Genomic DNA, 15,707 nt, shown 5'->3' on the forward strand with positions numbered 1-15,707 from the left:
CACCTCTCCCCCTCCTCCTCCTCTACCTCCACCTCCTCCACCTCTCCTCCTCCTCCTCTACCTCCACCTCCTCCTCCTCTACCGCCACCTCCTCCACCTCTCCTCCTCTCCTCCTCCTCCTCTACCTCCACCTCCTCCTCCTCCACCTCTCCTCCTCTACCTCCACCTCCTCCACCTCCACCTCCACCAGACAGGATCGATACTCCTGCTTTACACGATGGTTCCAGCAGAAACCCTCAGAAACTTCAGCTTCAGTGAAACGACGGAGGAAGAAGTGAGGATGTTGATGTGGACTGAAGCTTGTTTACTGCAGGTTCTTACATGAAGGCCAGGCAAAACAAAAACAAACCAACAGGAGGAATTAAAGGAAATAAAGCAGGTTCCTACAGATATTTACACCACAGAAACAGGCACTTGTATATCTTTGGTTGGAGAAACCCAACATTGCAAGAGAAACGCATTCAGAGCTTTAGTGTCCCTCGTTGTGTTTCCGGGGTCACGAGGCAACTGGTTTGTTTGTTTGTTTGTTTGTTTATCGCATTTCAGTCTGTCCAGGTTACGGATAAGTTCTGCTGAAGCTCCCCGACGACTTCCTAACCCTCTGACAACGCCACCTGCAAGACAGAGACACCGACCGGTTAGCAGGAGTCGTCAGGGACCGTCACGAGTCGTCAGGGGTCGTCAGGAGTCGTCAGGGGTCGTCGGGAGTCGTCAGGGGTCGTCGGGGGTCGTCAGGAGTCGTCAGGGGTCGTCAGGAGTTGTCAGGGGTCGTCAGGAGTCGTCAGGGGTCGTCAGGGGTCATCAGGAGTCATCAGGAGTCGTCAGGGACCGTCAGGGATCGTCAGGGACCGTCAGGAGTCGTCAGGAGTTGTCAGGGACCGTCAGACGTCGTCAGGGACCGTCGGGGACCGTCGGGGATCGTCAGGAATCGTTGGGGATCGTCGGGAATCGTCTGGGATCGTCGGGCACCGTTGGGGATCGTCGGGAATCGTCTGGGATCGTTGGGCATCGTCGGGGACCGTCGGGGATCGTCGGGAATCGTCGGGGATCGTCGGGCATCGTCGGGGATCGTCGGGAATCGTCTGGGATCGTTGGGCATCGTCGGGGACCGTCGGGGATCGTCGGGAATCGTCGGGGATCGTCGGGGATCGTCAGGAATCGTTGGGGATCGTCGGGAATCGTCTGGGATCGTCGGGGATCGTCGGGGATCGTCGGGGATCGTCGGGCATCGTTGGGGATCGTTGGGGATCGTCAGGAATCGTTGGGGATCGTCGGGAATCGTCTGGGATCGTCGGGGATCGTCGGGAATCGTCGGGGATCGTCGGGCACCGTTGGGGATCGTCAGGAATCGTTGGGGATCGTCGGGAATCGTCTGGGATAGTTGGGCATCGTCGGGGATCGTTGGGGATCGTCAGGAATCGTCGGGGATCGTTGGGGATCGTCAGGAATCGTCGGGGATCGTCGGGAATCGTCGGGGATCGTCGGGAATCGTCTGGGATCGTTGGGGATCGTCAGGAATCGTTGGGGATCGTCGGGAATCGTCTGGGATCGTCGGGCACAGTTGGGGATCGTCGGGAATCGTCGGGGATCGTCGGGCACCGTCAGGAATCGTCGGGGATCGTCGGGCACCATTGGGGATCGTCGGGAATCGTTGGGGATCGTCGGGAATCGTCTGGGATCGTTGGGCATCGTCGGGGACCGTCGGGGACCGTCGGGGATCGTCGGGAATCGTCGGGGATCGTCGGGCATCGTCGGGGATCGTCGGGAATCGTCGGGGATCGTCGGGGATCGTTGGGGATCGTCGGGAATCGTCTGGGATCGTCGGGGATCGTCGGGAATCGTCGGGGATCGTCGGGCACCGTTGGGGATCGTCAGGAATCGTTGGGGATCGTCGGGAATCGTCTGGGATAGTTGGGCATCGTCGGGGATCGTTGGGGATCGTCAGGAATCGTCGGGGATCGTTGGGGATCGTCAGGAATCGTCGGGGATCGTCGGGAATCGTCGGGGATCGTCGGGAATCGTCTGGGATCGTTGGGGATCGTCAGGAATCGTTGGGGATCGTCGGGAATCGTCTGGGATCGTCGGGCACAGTTGGGGATCGTCGGGAATCGTCGGGGATCGTCGGGCACCGTCAGGAATCGTCGGGGATCGTCGGGCACCATTGGGGATCGTCGGGAATCGTTGGGGATCGTCGGGAATCGTCTGGGATCGTTGGGCATCGTCGGGGACCGTCGGGGACCGTCGGGGATCGTCGGGAATCGTCGGGGATCGTCGGGCATCGTCGGGGATCGTCGGGAATCGTTGGGGATCGTTGGGGATCGTCGGGCATCGTCGGGGATCGTCGGGAATCGTCGGGGATCGTCGGGGATCGTTGGGGATCGTCGGGAATCGTCTGGGATCGTCGGGGATCGTCGGGAATCGTCTGGCATCGTTGGGCATCGTTGGGGATCGTTGGGGATCGTCAGGAATCGTTGGGGATCGTCGGGAATCGTCTGGGATCGTCGGGGATCGTCGGGCACCGTTGGGGATCGTCAGGAATCGTTGGGGATCGTCGGGAATCGTCTGGGATCGTTGGGCATCGTCGGGGATCGTTGGGGATCGTCAGGAATCGTTGGGGATCGTTGGGAATCGTCGGGGATCGTCGGGAATCGTCGGGGATCGTCGGGAATCGTCTGGGATCGTTGGGGATCGTCAGGAATCGTTGGGGATCGTCGGGAATCGTCTGGGATCGTCGGGCACAGTTGGGGATCGTCGGGAATCGTCGGGCACCGTCAGGAATCGTCGGGGATCGTCGGGCACCATTGGGGATCGTCGGGAATCGTCTGGGATCGTTGGGCATCGTCGGGGATCGTTGGGCATCGTCGGGGATCGTTGGGGATCGTCAGGAATCGTCTGGGATCGTCGGGCACAGTTGGGGATCGTCGGGAATCGTCGGGGATCGTCGGGCACCGTCAGGAATCGTCGGGGATCGTCGGGCACCGTTGGGGATCGTCGGGAATCGTCTGGGATCGTTGGGCATCGTCGGGGATCGTTGGACATCGTCGGGAATCGTCGGGGATCGTCTGGGATCGTCTGGGATCGTCGGGCACCGTTGGGGATCGTCGGGAATCGTCGGGGATCGTCGGGCACCGTTGGGGATCGTCGGGAATCGTCGGGGATCGTCGGGCACCGTTGGGGATCGTCGGGAATCGTCGGGGATCGTCGGGAATCGTCGGGAATCGTCGGGGATCGTCGGGAATCGTCGGGCACCGTCGGGGATCGTTGGGGATCGTCGGGAATCGTCGGGAATCGTCTGGGATCGTCGGGCACCGTCGGGGATCGTCGGGGAGCGTCGGGAAGCGTCGGGGATCGTCGGGAATCGTCGGGGATCGTCGGGAATCGTCGGGGATCGTCGGGAATCGTCGGGGATCGTCGGGAAGCGTCGGGGATCGTCTGGAAGCGTCGGGAATCGTCGGGAATAGTCGGGGACCCCTGGGCGGCACAAGAAGACAGAAGCACTTGATTTTCAGCAGATTCACCGAGCAGAGAAGGAAACGTGGAACAAAGAGGGGCTGTTATTCCTGCTGCCGCCACTAGAGGGCTGTGTGACTGAATAAAAGAACAAGAAATCATGTCTGACACCTCAAACAGGAAACCTGCATTGTGAGGATGATGATGATGATGATGAAACACGTCTCACTTTAAAGGGTTAAATGCAGAAATGAGTAAAAAGTCCTGGATGGAAGCGTGAAGCAGTCGAACTCAGAGTTTTAATGTCGACGAGGATTTTGGCTCCAGACGACCTCAAAACTCACGATGGAGGAAAAAGGATCATGTGGAGTTTTTGTTGAGAGACGAAAAGCTTCCGTGTCATTTTAACGCTAAGTAACGCTAACGGTGGCTACTAGCATGACTTAGCTTAGCTTCCTCACAGGACGGCCAAATGATCCAATCATCATGATTCATTACTGTCGTTTAGATTAGTATCGCAAGTTATTTATCTATTGTTTTCAACAGAGTACTTTGATATATTTAACAGGAGAGTTCTTTTTTTTATACATGTTCAATAAAAGCTGTTCCACCTTCAAAGGCAATCATGTAAATAATCGTGATTATGATTTGTTCCGTCGTCGGGCAGCCAGAATTCAGAACAATAAAACAATTCATGGAATAAAATAACAATCAACCTCCAGATGACTGGATTAACGAATGAAGCTGCAGGACCAGTAAACAGGAAACGTTCCTCCATGTGTTCATGTTTATTTCTTCATTACTAAAGCAGACGGCGCCTCCTGGTGGCAGGACGTGTCAACTACAGCAGCTTTACTGCCACTGCAGCCTGAGGAGAGCTGAGCTTCAACGCTCCAATCCAGAACCTTTCAACTGAAAGTCCCTGAAGGAACGACGACCATGTGACATGAAAGCCCAGGACAGAGAAGCAGAGCGTTGTGATTGGCTGCAGGAGACGATGGCCGGTCCGTCCTGGTCTGGATCTACCTGTGGAGCTCACAAAGCCCTGCCGGGCGCTGCTCTACCTTCTCTGGACAGCAGTCGGCGCTGCTGCTCGGACGCACTTTGCCCGGCCGGCCTTTGATGACGGCGTAGCAGAACATGGTGATGACCATGACGAACAGGAAGTAGCTGGTGTGCATCAGGTGCAGGTTGATGAGGGAGCGGTCGTCCTGCAGGGGGCGCACACACACACACACACACACACACACACACACACACACACACACACACACACACACACACACACACACACACAGTTGAGTCCTATTTACACGGGTAAGATTTCAAAATAAAACACAAAAGCCGCTGTTCCACTGCAGTACGTGGTGGAGAGCAACCAGGACCAGCTCCGTCTCCGGTCCCACCACAGGACCAGCTCCGGTCCCACCACAGGACCAGCTCCGGTCCCACCACAGGACCAGCTCCGGTCCCACCACAGGACCAGCTCTGTCTCCGGTCCCACCACAGGACCGGCTCCGTCTCCGGTCCCACCACAGGACCAGCTCCGTCTCCGGTCCCACCACAGGACCAGCTCCGGTCCCACCACAGGACCAGCTCCGTCTCCGGTCCCACCACAGGACCAGCTCCGGTCCCACCACAGGACCAGCTCCGGTCCCACCACAGGACCAGCTCCGTCTCTGAAGATTTCACCACGACTCTCCAACGTCACCATCTCTCGTCAACGACGGCCAGAAAAGCCCCGGTGTGAAGAGCAGAGAAAGTGGAGGTGTGGAGGACTGAGGACTGTGGAGGTGTGGAGGACCGTAGAGGACTATGGAGGACTGAGGACTCACGTCGGGGACGATGACGGTGAGCTTGGGGTTGAGGGCGTGGTAGACCTTGCCGATGGCGCCCTTGTAGCAGAAGAAGGGGTTGTAGTCCTGGCTGTACTTGGTGTCCGAGTCCCGCACCGTGGTGAACACCTTGTACCAGGAGGTGGCGTTGCTGTACGTCTCCGGGACGCAGTGTGGCGGCTGCCTGCAGGACAAACACACCTTCAGGGGGACAAACACACCTTCAGGGGACGTCTGTCCCGGACAGCTCACATTTCACTGGTTTGGACAGGAAACTAATGAGACGGAACGATTCCTCAGTTCTTCTCATGGTTCAAACCTCACTGGCTCTTTAACTCACTTGTTATCAAGTTAAAGTTATTCTGTGACCACAGGTGGTGGAAACTGAGACCCTGCGGTGAGAAGATGTGAAAATTAACTAGATGATCTGCATTTCCAGTGGCAAATGCATGATAGTGTGAATGCTGCTGGCAAACTGTAATGCTTTGTCCTGCTGGCCCGTCTCTGGTCTGCAGTGAGAGTTGAAACTTTTTCAACTGTTTGACACTTTTTCAACTTGTTCAACTGTTTAAACTTTTTGAAACTTGTTCAACTTTTTGAAACTTGTGCAACTTTTTGAAAATTGGAACTTTTTGAAATGTTGAAAAAGTGTCAAACAGTTGAAAAAGTGTCAAACTGTTGAAAAATTGTCAGTTGTAAAAGTTTCAACATGTTGAAAAAGTTTCAAAAAGTTGAAACAGTTGATAAAGTTGAAAAAGTGAAACAGTTTAAAAGTTGAATGGTTAAAATATGTTAAGATTTGAAGAAGTGTAAAAACTTCTCCATCCGTTAACGTTGGAAAAAAGTTGCACAAAAGTTGAAATATTTCAAAAAGTTGACGAGATTTCAAAAAGCTAGAACTTAGCCGGAAAGTGCCAAAAAAGAGTGTGACTGCCATGCATTCACACTAATAATAAATATTATTCTGATATTGTGACAGAAATGAATTCTTTACTATTATTATTCTAAGAAACAACAACTGGAATAGAAAGAGGTTAAATTACCGAGGTGGTGTGTAATAATTGTGATGTAAATCAGTAATCTCCGTATTAAATTGAGTTGAAACACAAGTTGCAGCAGTTAAGGCCCCCCCGGGTCCAGAGGCGCCGTGGCGACGCTCCAACTCACAGTGTGACGGGGAAGATGGTGCTGGCGGCGGTGACGGTCATACACGAGCTGAACACCACCTGCTCACAGTGTCCGTGCAGCACGCAGTCGTCAGAGTTCCAGGACACGGGCAGGGTGAAGGTGATGTTGACGTCTTCGTGGGCGTCCCGGCCTGCACACAGGGGCCCCGGGGGGCCACAGCCTCCTTCAGCACAGTTCACAAACAACACTTCTGCTCCGGCTGTACAGGGAACCGTTCCAGCTCAGGGCCCCGTTTCCACGGCAACCATGAGAAGTGAAAGGGCAAAACTTGCGCTGCGTTTCGGCTCAGAAAAAGAAAAAAAAGATGAATTATTGTGCAAAAAAAAGATTAATTATTCTGCAAGAAAAGATTCATTATTCTGAAAAAAATGATTAATTATTGTGCAAAAAAAGAAAAAATATATGAATTATTGTGCAAAAAAAGATTAATTATTCTGCAAAAAAGAAAAAAAAGATAAATTATTCTGTAAAAAAAAGATTAATTATTCTGCAAAAAAAAGATGAATTGTTCTGTAAAAAAAAGATTAATTGTTCTGTAAAAAAAAGATTAATTATTCTGCAAAAAAAAGATGAATTATTCTGTAAAAAAAAGATTAATTATTCTGTAAAAAAAAGATTAATTATTCTGTAAAAAAAAAGATGAATTATTCTGTAAAAAAAAGATGAATTATTCTGTAAAAAAAAGATGAATTATTCTGTAAAAAAAAGATGAATTATTCTGCAAAAAAGAAAAAAAAGATAAATTATTCTGTAAAAAAAAGATTAATTATTCTGCAAAAAAAAGATGAATTGTTCTGTAAAAAAAAGATTAATTGTTCTGTAAAAAAAAGATTAATTATTCTGCAAAAAAAAGATGAATTATTCTGTAAAAAAAAGATTAATTATTCTGTAAAAAAAAGATGAATTATTCTGTAAAAAAAAGATGAATTATTCTGTAAAAAAAAAAAAAAAGGTGACCTGAAGGTCCCAACCTGGGAAAACAGGTGGATTACAAACGCGGCTGAAGCCCGGCTCCAGGCCGGCTCCAGACCGGCTCCAGACCGGGTCCAGCCCGACTCCAGACCGGCTCCAGGCCGGCTCCAGACCCCTGACCCCCCCCCCCCCCCCTCCTCCCAGGTCCAGAGGGAACCTACCAGACAGGCCCACCTGCTGGCCCAGCACCGTGGCGTACAGGTGGGTGATGTTGCGTGAGTAGCCCCCGAAGGGCCTCTGGGGGTCCAGGGTGAGCGTGATGGGGACGGAGATGTTGACGGGGCCGGGGTCCTCCAGCAGGAGGGGGGCCTGGGGGGCCTGGGTGCTGGAGCGGGCCTGGCCGCTGGTCACCACCATGCTCTCCGCCGTGGTCGACTCGTTCAGCCCGTGTTTCAGCGTCTCGTTCTCCGACACGCAGAAGTCCAGCTCGTTGAAGCGCAGCAGGAACGTGTTCCAGTCCTGAAACACAGAACCTTGAGAACCTGGAACCACTTCAGACCCCCTTCCTCCACACAACTGGTTGGTAACTAATACCAGGTTATTAACCTTTACTTCCTCTGAAACTGATGTGATAATAATGATAATACTGATAATAATAATGATCATAGTGATAATAATGATCATAATAATGATAATAGTGATAATAATGATAATAGTGATAATAATAATGATCATAATAATGATAATAGTGATAATAATGATAATAGTGATAATAATAATGATAATAGTGATAATAATGATAATAATGATAATAGTGATAATAATGATAATAGTGATAATAATAATGATAATAGTGATAATAGTGATAATAATAATGATAATAGTGATAATAATGATAATAGTGATAATAATAATGATAATAATGATAATAATAATGATAATAGTGATAATAGTGATAATAATGATAATAATAATGATAATAATAATGATAATAGTGATAATAATGATAATAATAATGATAATAATAATGATAATAGTGATAATAATGATAATAATAATGATAGTAATGATAATAATAATGATAATAATAATGATAATAATGATAATAATAATGATAATAGTGATAATAATGATAATAATAAAGATAATAGTGATAATAATAATGATAATAATAATGATAATAGTGATAATAATGATGATAATAATAATGATAATAGTGATAATAATGATAATAATAATAATAGTGATAATAATGATAATAATAATGATAATAATAATGACAATAGTGATAATAATGATAATAATAATGATAATAGTGATAATAATGATAATAATAATGATATAATAATGATAATAGTGATAATAATGATAATAATAATGATAATAGTGATAATAATGATAATAATAATGATAATAATAATGACAATAGTGATAATAATGATAATAATAATGATAATAGTGATAATAATGATAATAACCCCTGAACCTGCAGGCAGATTAAAAACAGCTTCTGCCTCCAGCAGCAGTCAGAATTTCCTGAAGAAGCTCGAGACGCTTTTAACAGACGATCCTGAACATTTGAGAAACGGTGATGAGATTGATTCTCATGGCGACCTCACCTCGGTCAACTCCGGAGACTTGATCTCTTTAATCTTGAAGAAATACCCGATGGTGAGGAAGGCGATGGCCACGGCGCTGACGCTGATCATGAAGAGGACCAGCGGCGGACGGTTGTTGATGTAACTCCTCAGGTTGTCTACAGGGTTCAGCAGGAACACCTGCAGACACAGGCACGCAACACAACAGTCAGACACAGGCACGCAACACAACAGTCAGACACAGGCACGCAACACAACAGTCAGACACAGGGACGCGACACAACAGTCAGACACAGGCACGCAACACAACAGTCAGTCACAGGCATGCAACACAACAGTCAGACACAGGCACGCAACACAACAGTCAGACACAGGCACGCAACACAACAGTCAGTCACAGGCACGCAACACAACAGTCAGACACAGGCACGCAACACAACAGTCAGTCACAGGCACGCAACACAACAGTCAGACACAGGCACGCAACACAACAGTCAGTCACAGGCACGCAACACAACAGTCAGACACAGGCACGCAACACAACAGTCAGACACAGGCACGCAACACAACAGTCAGACACAGGCACGCAACACAACAGTCAGACACAGGCACACAACACAACAGTCAGTCACAGGCACGCAACACAACAGTCAGACACAGGCACGCAACACAACAGTCAGTCACAGGCACGCAACACAACAGTCAGACACAGGCACGCAACACAACAGTCAGACACAGGCACGCAACACAACAGTCAGACACAGGCACGCAACACAACAGTCAGACACAGGCACGCAACACAACAGTCAGTCACAGGCACGCAACACAACAGTCAGACACAGGCACGCAACACAACAGTCAGTCACAGGCACGCAACACAACAGTCAGACACAGGCACGCAACACAACAGTCAGTCACAGGCACGCAACACAACAGTCAGACACAGGCACGCAACACAACAGTCAGTCACAGGCACGCAACACAACAGTCAGTCACAGGCACGCAACACAACAGTCAGACACAGGCACGCAACACAACAGTCAGACACAGGCACGCAACACAACAGTCAGACACAGGCACGCAACACAACAGTCAGTCACAGGCACGCAACACAACAGTCAGACACAGGCACGCAACACAACAGTCAGACACAGGCACGCAACACAACAGTCAGACACAGGCACGCAACACAACAGTCAGACACAGGCACGCAACACAACAGTCAGTCACAGGCACGCAACACAACAGTCAGACACAGGCACGCAACACAACAGTCAGTCACAGGCACGCAACACAACAGTCAGACACAGGCACGCAACACAACAGTCAGTCACAGGCACGCAACACAACAGTCAGACACAGGCACGCAACACAACAGTCAGTCACAGGCACGCAACACAACAGTCAGACACAGGCACGCAACACAACAGTCAGTCACAGGCACGCAACACAACAGTCAGACACAGGCACGCAACACAACAGTCAGTCACAGGCACGCAACACAACAGTCAGACACAGGCACACAACACAACAGTCAGACACAGGCACGCAACACAACAGTCAGTCACAGGCACGCAACACAACAGTCAGTCACAGGCACGCAACACAACAGTCAGACACAGGCACGCAACACAACAGTCAGACACAGGCACGCGACACAACAGTCAGACACAGGCACGCAACACAACAGTCAGTCACAGGCACGCAACACAACAGTCAGACACAGGCACGCAACACAACAGTCAGTCACAGGCACGCAACACAACAGTCAGACACAGGGACGCAACACAACAGTCAGTCACAGGGACGCAACAGGTGGAACACAACAGTCAGTCACAGGGACAGAACAGGTGGAACACAACAGTCAGTCACAGGGACGCAACAGATGGAACACAACAGTCAGTCACAGGGACGCAACAGATGGAACACAACAGTCAGTCACAGGGACGCAACAGGTGGAACACAACAGTCAGTCACAGGGACAGAACAGGTGGAACACAACAGTTAGACACAGGGACAGAACAGGTGGAACACAACAGTTAGACACAGGGACAGAACAGGTGGAACACAACAGTCAGTCACAGGGACAGAACAGGTGGAACACAACAGTCAGTCACAGGGACGCAACAGGTGGAACACAACAGTCAGTCACAGGGATGCAACAGGTGGAACACAACAGTCAGTCACAGGGACGCAACAGGTGGAACACAACAGTCAGACACAGGGACAGAACAGGTGGAACACAACAGTCAGACACAGGGACAGAACAGGTGGAACACAACAGTCAGTCACAGGGACGCAACAGGTGGAACACAACAGTCAGTCACAGGGATGCAACAGGTGGAACACAACAGTCAGTCACAGGGACGCAACAGGTGGAACACAACAGTCAGACACAGGGACAGAACAGGTGGAACACAACAGTCAGACACAGGGACAGAACAGGTGGAACACAACAGTCAGTCACAGGGACGCAACAGGTGGAACACAACAGTCAGTCACAGGGACAGAACAGGTGGAACACAACAGTCAGTCACAGGGATGCAACAGGTGGAACACAACAGTCAGTCACAGGGACAGAACAGGTGGAACACAACAGTCAGTCACAGGGACGCAACAGGTGGAACACAACAGTCAGACACAGGGACAGAACAGGTGGAACACAACAGTCAGTCACAGGGACGCAACAGGTGGAACACAACAGTCAGTCACAGGGACGCAACAGGTGGAACACAACAGTCAGTCACAGGGAAACCGAAGCCTCTGGACTTCAGGGAGAGAAAAAGTAATCAGAGTCTTCAGTACGATTCTTTTAATCCAATCAATGGACTCGTTCACTGCTGTTAAGAGTTTTTTCTTACTTGACATCTTTTCACTATTACATTTGCTTTAAAAACTGTGGTTATTTAATGTGCTTCATACATCAAGGGACTTCATTCAGACAGTACAGCTACATTTGTTCACATCACAGTAATAATAGACTAAAATAAAATGGGTAATTAGGAAGGAACAAATGAGAAAAAACTTTTAAATGGCAGCAACAAAACATCAGAGAATTAAACACAATCGCAGTTTTATCAGGTGTTCAAAGTTCGAACCTTCATGGTTTCTTCATTTTAATCATTCTGAAAAGTCGCAGCCTTTTATTCTTTTGGTGTTTGAGACGAGCAGAATGACTCAAGATGTTTATGGACAGTTTTACGTATTTTGCTGAAGTTCCCGCAGCAGATTTACGCTTCATTTACACAACGTTTCAAGTTAAACAGACATTTTTTTTGTTTCCGAAAAGTTTCACGTTTACATGAGAGCGATGAAGTGAGGATGTTGAGCCACTCTTGGTTGTTTCTGTACTGAATCGTTATTACGGTGACTGTCAAAATAAGAGTACCAAGTCCAGGAGAACATGGACGGGGAGTTCTGATTGTCTCTACTGAGCATGTGCAGAACGACAAGTTACTATGCCCGTGGCATTGATAAGTTACTCTTTGAGGAGTTACTCGAGTACCTGATGATGACCTCACGAGGGACAGTCGGTGTTGATCATCTCTCGACACCTCAGACACCAGGTCATGTGACACAAACCACATTTCTAACGTTCAGAAAAGCAGAACTTTCACTTAATCCCAGTATTGAATTATAAAACAGCGGCGTCACGCTGTTGATCCTTGTGTTCCGTCCTGCTCTGGAACACATCAACTGGTTTAACAGGAAGTTTTCACAACAGAATAGTTACAAGCTCACTTCCTTTGGTTTAATCGACTAGAGCAGGGGGGGGGGGGCAACCCTGGTCCTCGAGAGCCGCAGTCCTGCATGTTTTAGATGTTTCCCTGCTCAAACACACCTGTTGTCATGATGAGGCTCTGCAGAAAGCTGGACAAGGAGCCACTAATTGCTGTATTGATGTGAGGAGACGTCTAAAACGTGCAGGGCTGCGGCTCTCGAGGACCAGGGTGGGGCCCCCCCTGGACTAGAAGAATTTCTCCAGCACCTTCTGAACCAGCACGGTCAGGTCATGTGACCCCACACACACCCAGTGATTCTACCAGCAGCTGCTGAACACTTCACACACTCCAGGTCGCTCAGCATTCACACACACTCCATGGAGTTGATCAGAGAGGAGGAAGCTGCAGGGAGCGAATGCTGTGGCTGTAGAACATCGACACAACTGATCCACAGGCTCAGCGACAAACTGCACCAATACTGAGGAGTCTTCATGTTCCTGGAAGATTTATTGGCCAATAAGAAGTTCCAGGAATATGAAGGACATCAGACACATTGAAGGACTATATTCAGATGCATTACGTCACATTAAGAACATCAGGAATGAACTCAGGAACTCTGAAGTGTAAACGCACCTTTAAGCAGCTGCCACAAGAAGAGTGGAGGATTTAGAACTGTACAGTTCTCCCTGTATTTCTGTCTCCATTAATAATTAGAGAGTTGGTTTTACACTTACTTTTTTCAGGAGTGCTTTTTTTATGTGACCCTCAAGACAAGTTTTGAAAATCCCAGGCTTAAATTATTACTACAACCAACTTGACCACTACTACTCATAACAATTATGTTAATAACAACAGAGATATAGTAATAAGCATGTGTTCTCTTTCTCTCCCTCTGGTTACAACAACTGTTTAAAAACTAACAAACATGGAGCATATACACCATTTACAAGCACCAAATGTTAAGTTATTTCCTAATTGATCTCTTTCATCGTTTTACATAACGTGCCACTTGTTTAAAACCATATTAATGGAAAATGGTGATGAAATGACGGGTTTTAATGATGAAATGACGAGTTTTGGTGACAGAAAGACGAGTTTTGGTGACAGAATGAAGCTTTAAGAGCGAGTTGTCAGAGGCTGTTTGACATTAAGCTGTCATCCTCGTTAGCATGACAAGCTAGCTGCGAGCACAGATTGTCGCCTGGCGTCACAACAGCCCAATAAATGTGTTATTGAGGAATGGAGCCCAGTAGATGTGTGACGGAGGAGACGGAGCGGCGTCCGGGGAGTCCTCACCATGTTTCCTCTCTCTGCTGAGGCGGATGTTCGCTGGAGGATCGACGGGCCACAGGCGGAGCTAGCAGGTTAGCATCGGAGCGGAGCTAGTCCCCCCGGGGTAACGCGTTACAAAGCCGGTGTTCGGTGGACACAGCGGGGCTCTCATGGTTCGACACGCCGCGTGTGCTCCTGCCCATCCTCCTCCCCTCTCTCGTATCCTCAGTTTTGATGAAATGAGCCCAGAATAAGGTCAGTTGTGAGTGTCGGTCCTCCTCCCTGCCGACATCCCCTCCGCGTACCCGCACTGCGTAGCGCCGCCTTCCCGGGATTCTCGTACGAGGCGCGCAACGAAATCGCGCGTACGTGCGAAGCCGACGTGAGGCTGTACGTAGTTTACGTAGTCCGGAGCGCATTCGGCGTGTTTACAACTGTTAAAGGCCGGTGGTGCGTTCAGGGACAGTTGGAAGATTTGTTCCCTATTTCTTTCGTTTCTTTAACTTGATTTATAATTATTCCCACGAAAAGAGAAACTAGTAGCGACATCAACTGTTTTGAAATAGTGGAATTGACAAACTACAAAGACGCTTACTACGGTAATATATATATTTTTTTTTAACATGATTCAGTTTTTTTCCAAGGTTGTAATTGTACTTGTATTTTTGTTGTCTCCTCAATTACTACCTATATTACTCACAATCTGAGGATAGAATAGGATATAATAAGACCGACAGGAGCTCTATTGGAGCTTCCATGTACTGAAACTTCAATTTAAAAAACTGACATTGTTATTTCATCACTAATTACAGCGTGAGTTTTGATGAGAATTCTGATGGTTTAACATCACAAATGACCCACATCCAAGTTGAGAACGATATAAATATTGTTTTTATTATCAGTCAATGACAGGAGGAATGAATAAATGTGGTAGAACGTATGAGTCGGTTTGTTTTGTCCTTCAGTGAACAGCAGGAGTGAAACTGTCAAAGTGAGTCCAGGAAGAGACGGACTGGAAGTGATGGACAAGCTTGAGGTGGACGGGACGTCAGCCAGAAGACGGCGGGGGCTCCGTCACCTCAGAGAGCAGCTGCTCACCCCCGGGGGGGGGGGGGGGGGGGGGGTTCACAGCACAGACTTGGTCAGCGCCACCATGTGGTCGACTCCACACGCCACGTCCACCACCCGGCCCGGCACACTGACCTGAGACCAGCAGTTTATTATCACCGAGTTAGTTAGTTAGTTAGTTAGTTAATGTTCCAGCCTGCACACAGTGGGGGGGGGCAGCTGAAGAGTAATCGATTACTTACTCTCCAGGGAAAGTACTGGTCGTCTTTTTCCCGATGCCCAAACAGCCTCTGACGTTCTTCCCCCAAACAAAGAGTTCACCTCTGTCTGCAAGAGAAAAGACTTGAGAGAGAGAGAGAGGGAGAGGGAGAGGGAGAGGGAGAGGGAGGGAGAGGGAGAGAGGGAGACAGAGAGAGACAGAGAGAGGGAGACAGAGCAAGAGAGACAGAGAGAAAGAGAGAGAAAGAGACACAGAGAGAGACACAGAGAGAGAGAGAGAGAGAGGGAGAGACACAGAGAGAGAGAGAGAGAGACAGGGAGAGGGAGAGAGAGAGAGAGAGACAGAGAGAGAGAGAGAGAGAGAGAGAGAGAGAGAGAGGGAGAGACACAGAGAGAGGGAGAGAGAGAGAGACAGACAGAGAGAGAGAGAGAGAGAGAGGGAG

The 15,707-nt window shown here is 48.9% G+C and overlaps 2 protein-coding genes across 3 annotated transcripts in view; both read right to left on the reverse strand.

The window, feature by feature from the left end:
- Positions 1–216: 216 nt before the first annotated feature.
- tmem248 (transmembrane protein 248) lies at positions 217–14,291 on the reverse strand. 2 transcript variants are annotated; one of them, XM_080508712.1, is made up of 7 exons: positions 14,002–14,291; positions 9,005–9,163; positions 7,607–7,904; positions 6,453–6,603; positions 5,286–5,469; positions 4,515–4,661; positions 217–614 (listed from the first exon to the last, which is right to left on the reverse strand). In XM_080508712.1, the coding sequence occupies exons 1-7, from the start codon at positions 14,002–14,004 to the stop codon at positions 594–596; spliced, it is 963 nt and encodes a 320-aa protein (XP_080364838.1). In that variant the 5' UTR covers positions 14,005–14,291; the 3' UTR covers positions 217–593. The 2 variants fall into 2 exon arrangements, with proteins under 2 accessions (XP_080364838.1, XP_080364837.1); XM_080508711.1 differs by having other exon boundaries at positions 4,477–4,661.
- Positions 14,292–14,884: 593 nt separating this feature from the next.
- The window catches only part of rcc1l (RCC1 like), a 4,676-nt gene continuing 3,853 nt past the window's right edge, over positions 14,885–15,707 (reverse strand). Inside the window, 3 exon segments of the mRNA XM_080509079.1 lie at positions 14,885–15,180; positions 15,288–15,310; positions 15,313–15,372. Of these exon segments, the coding sequence (XP_080365205.1) occupies positions 15,103–15,180; positions 15,288–15,310; positions 15,313–15,372 (161 nt within the window). The 3' untranslated portion in view covers positions 14,885–15,102.

This window comes from Blennius ocellaris, assembly GCF_963422515.1.
Source record: "Blennius ocellaris genome assembly, chromosome: 14".
NCBI lineage: Eukaryota > Metazoa > Chordata > Actinopteri > Blenniiformes > Blenniidae > Blennius > Blennius ocellaris.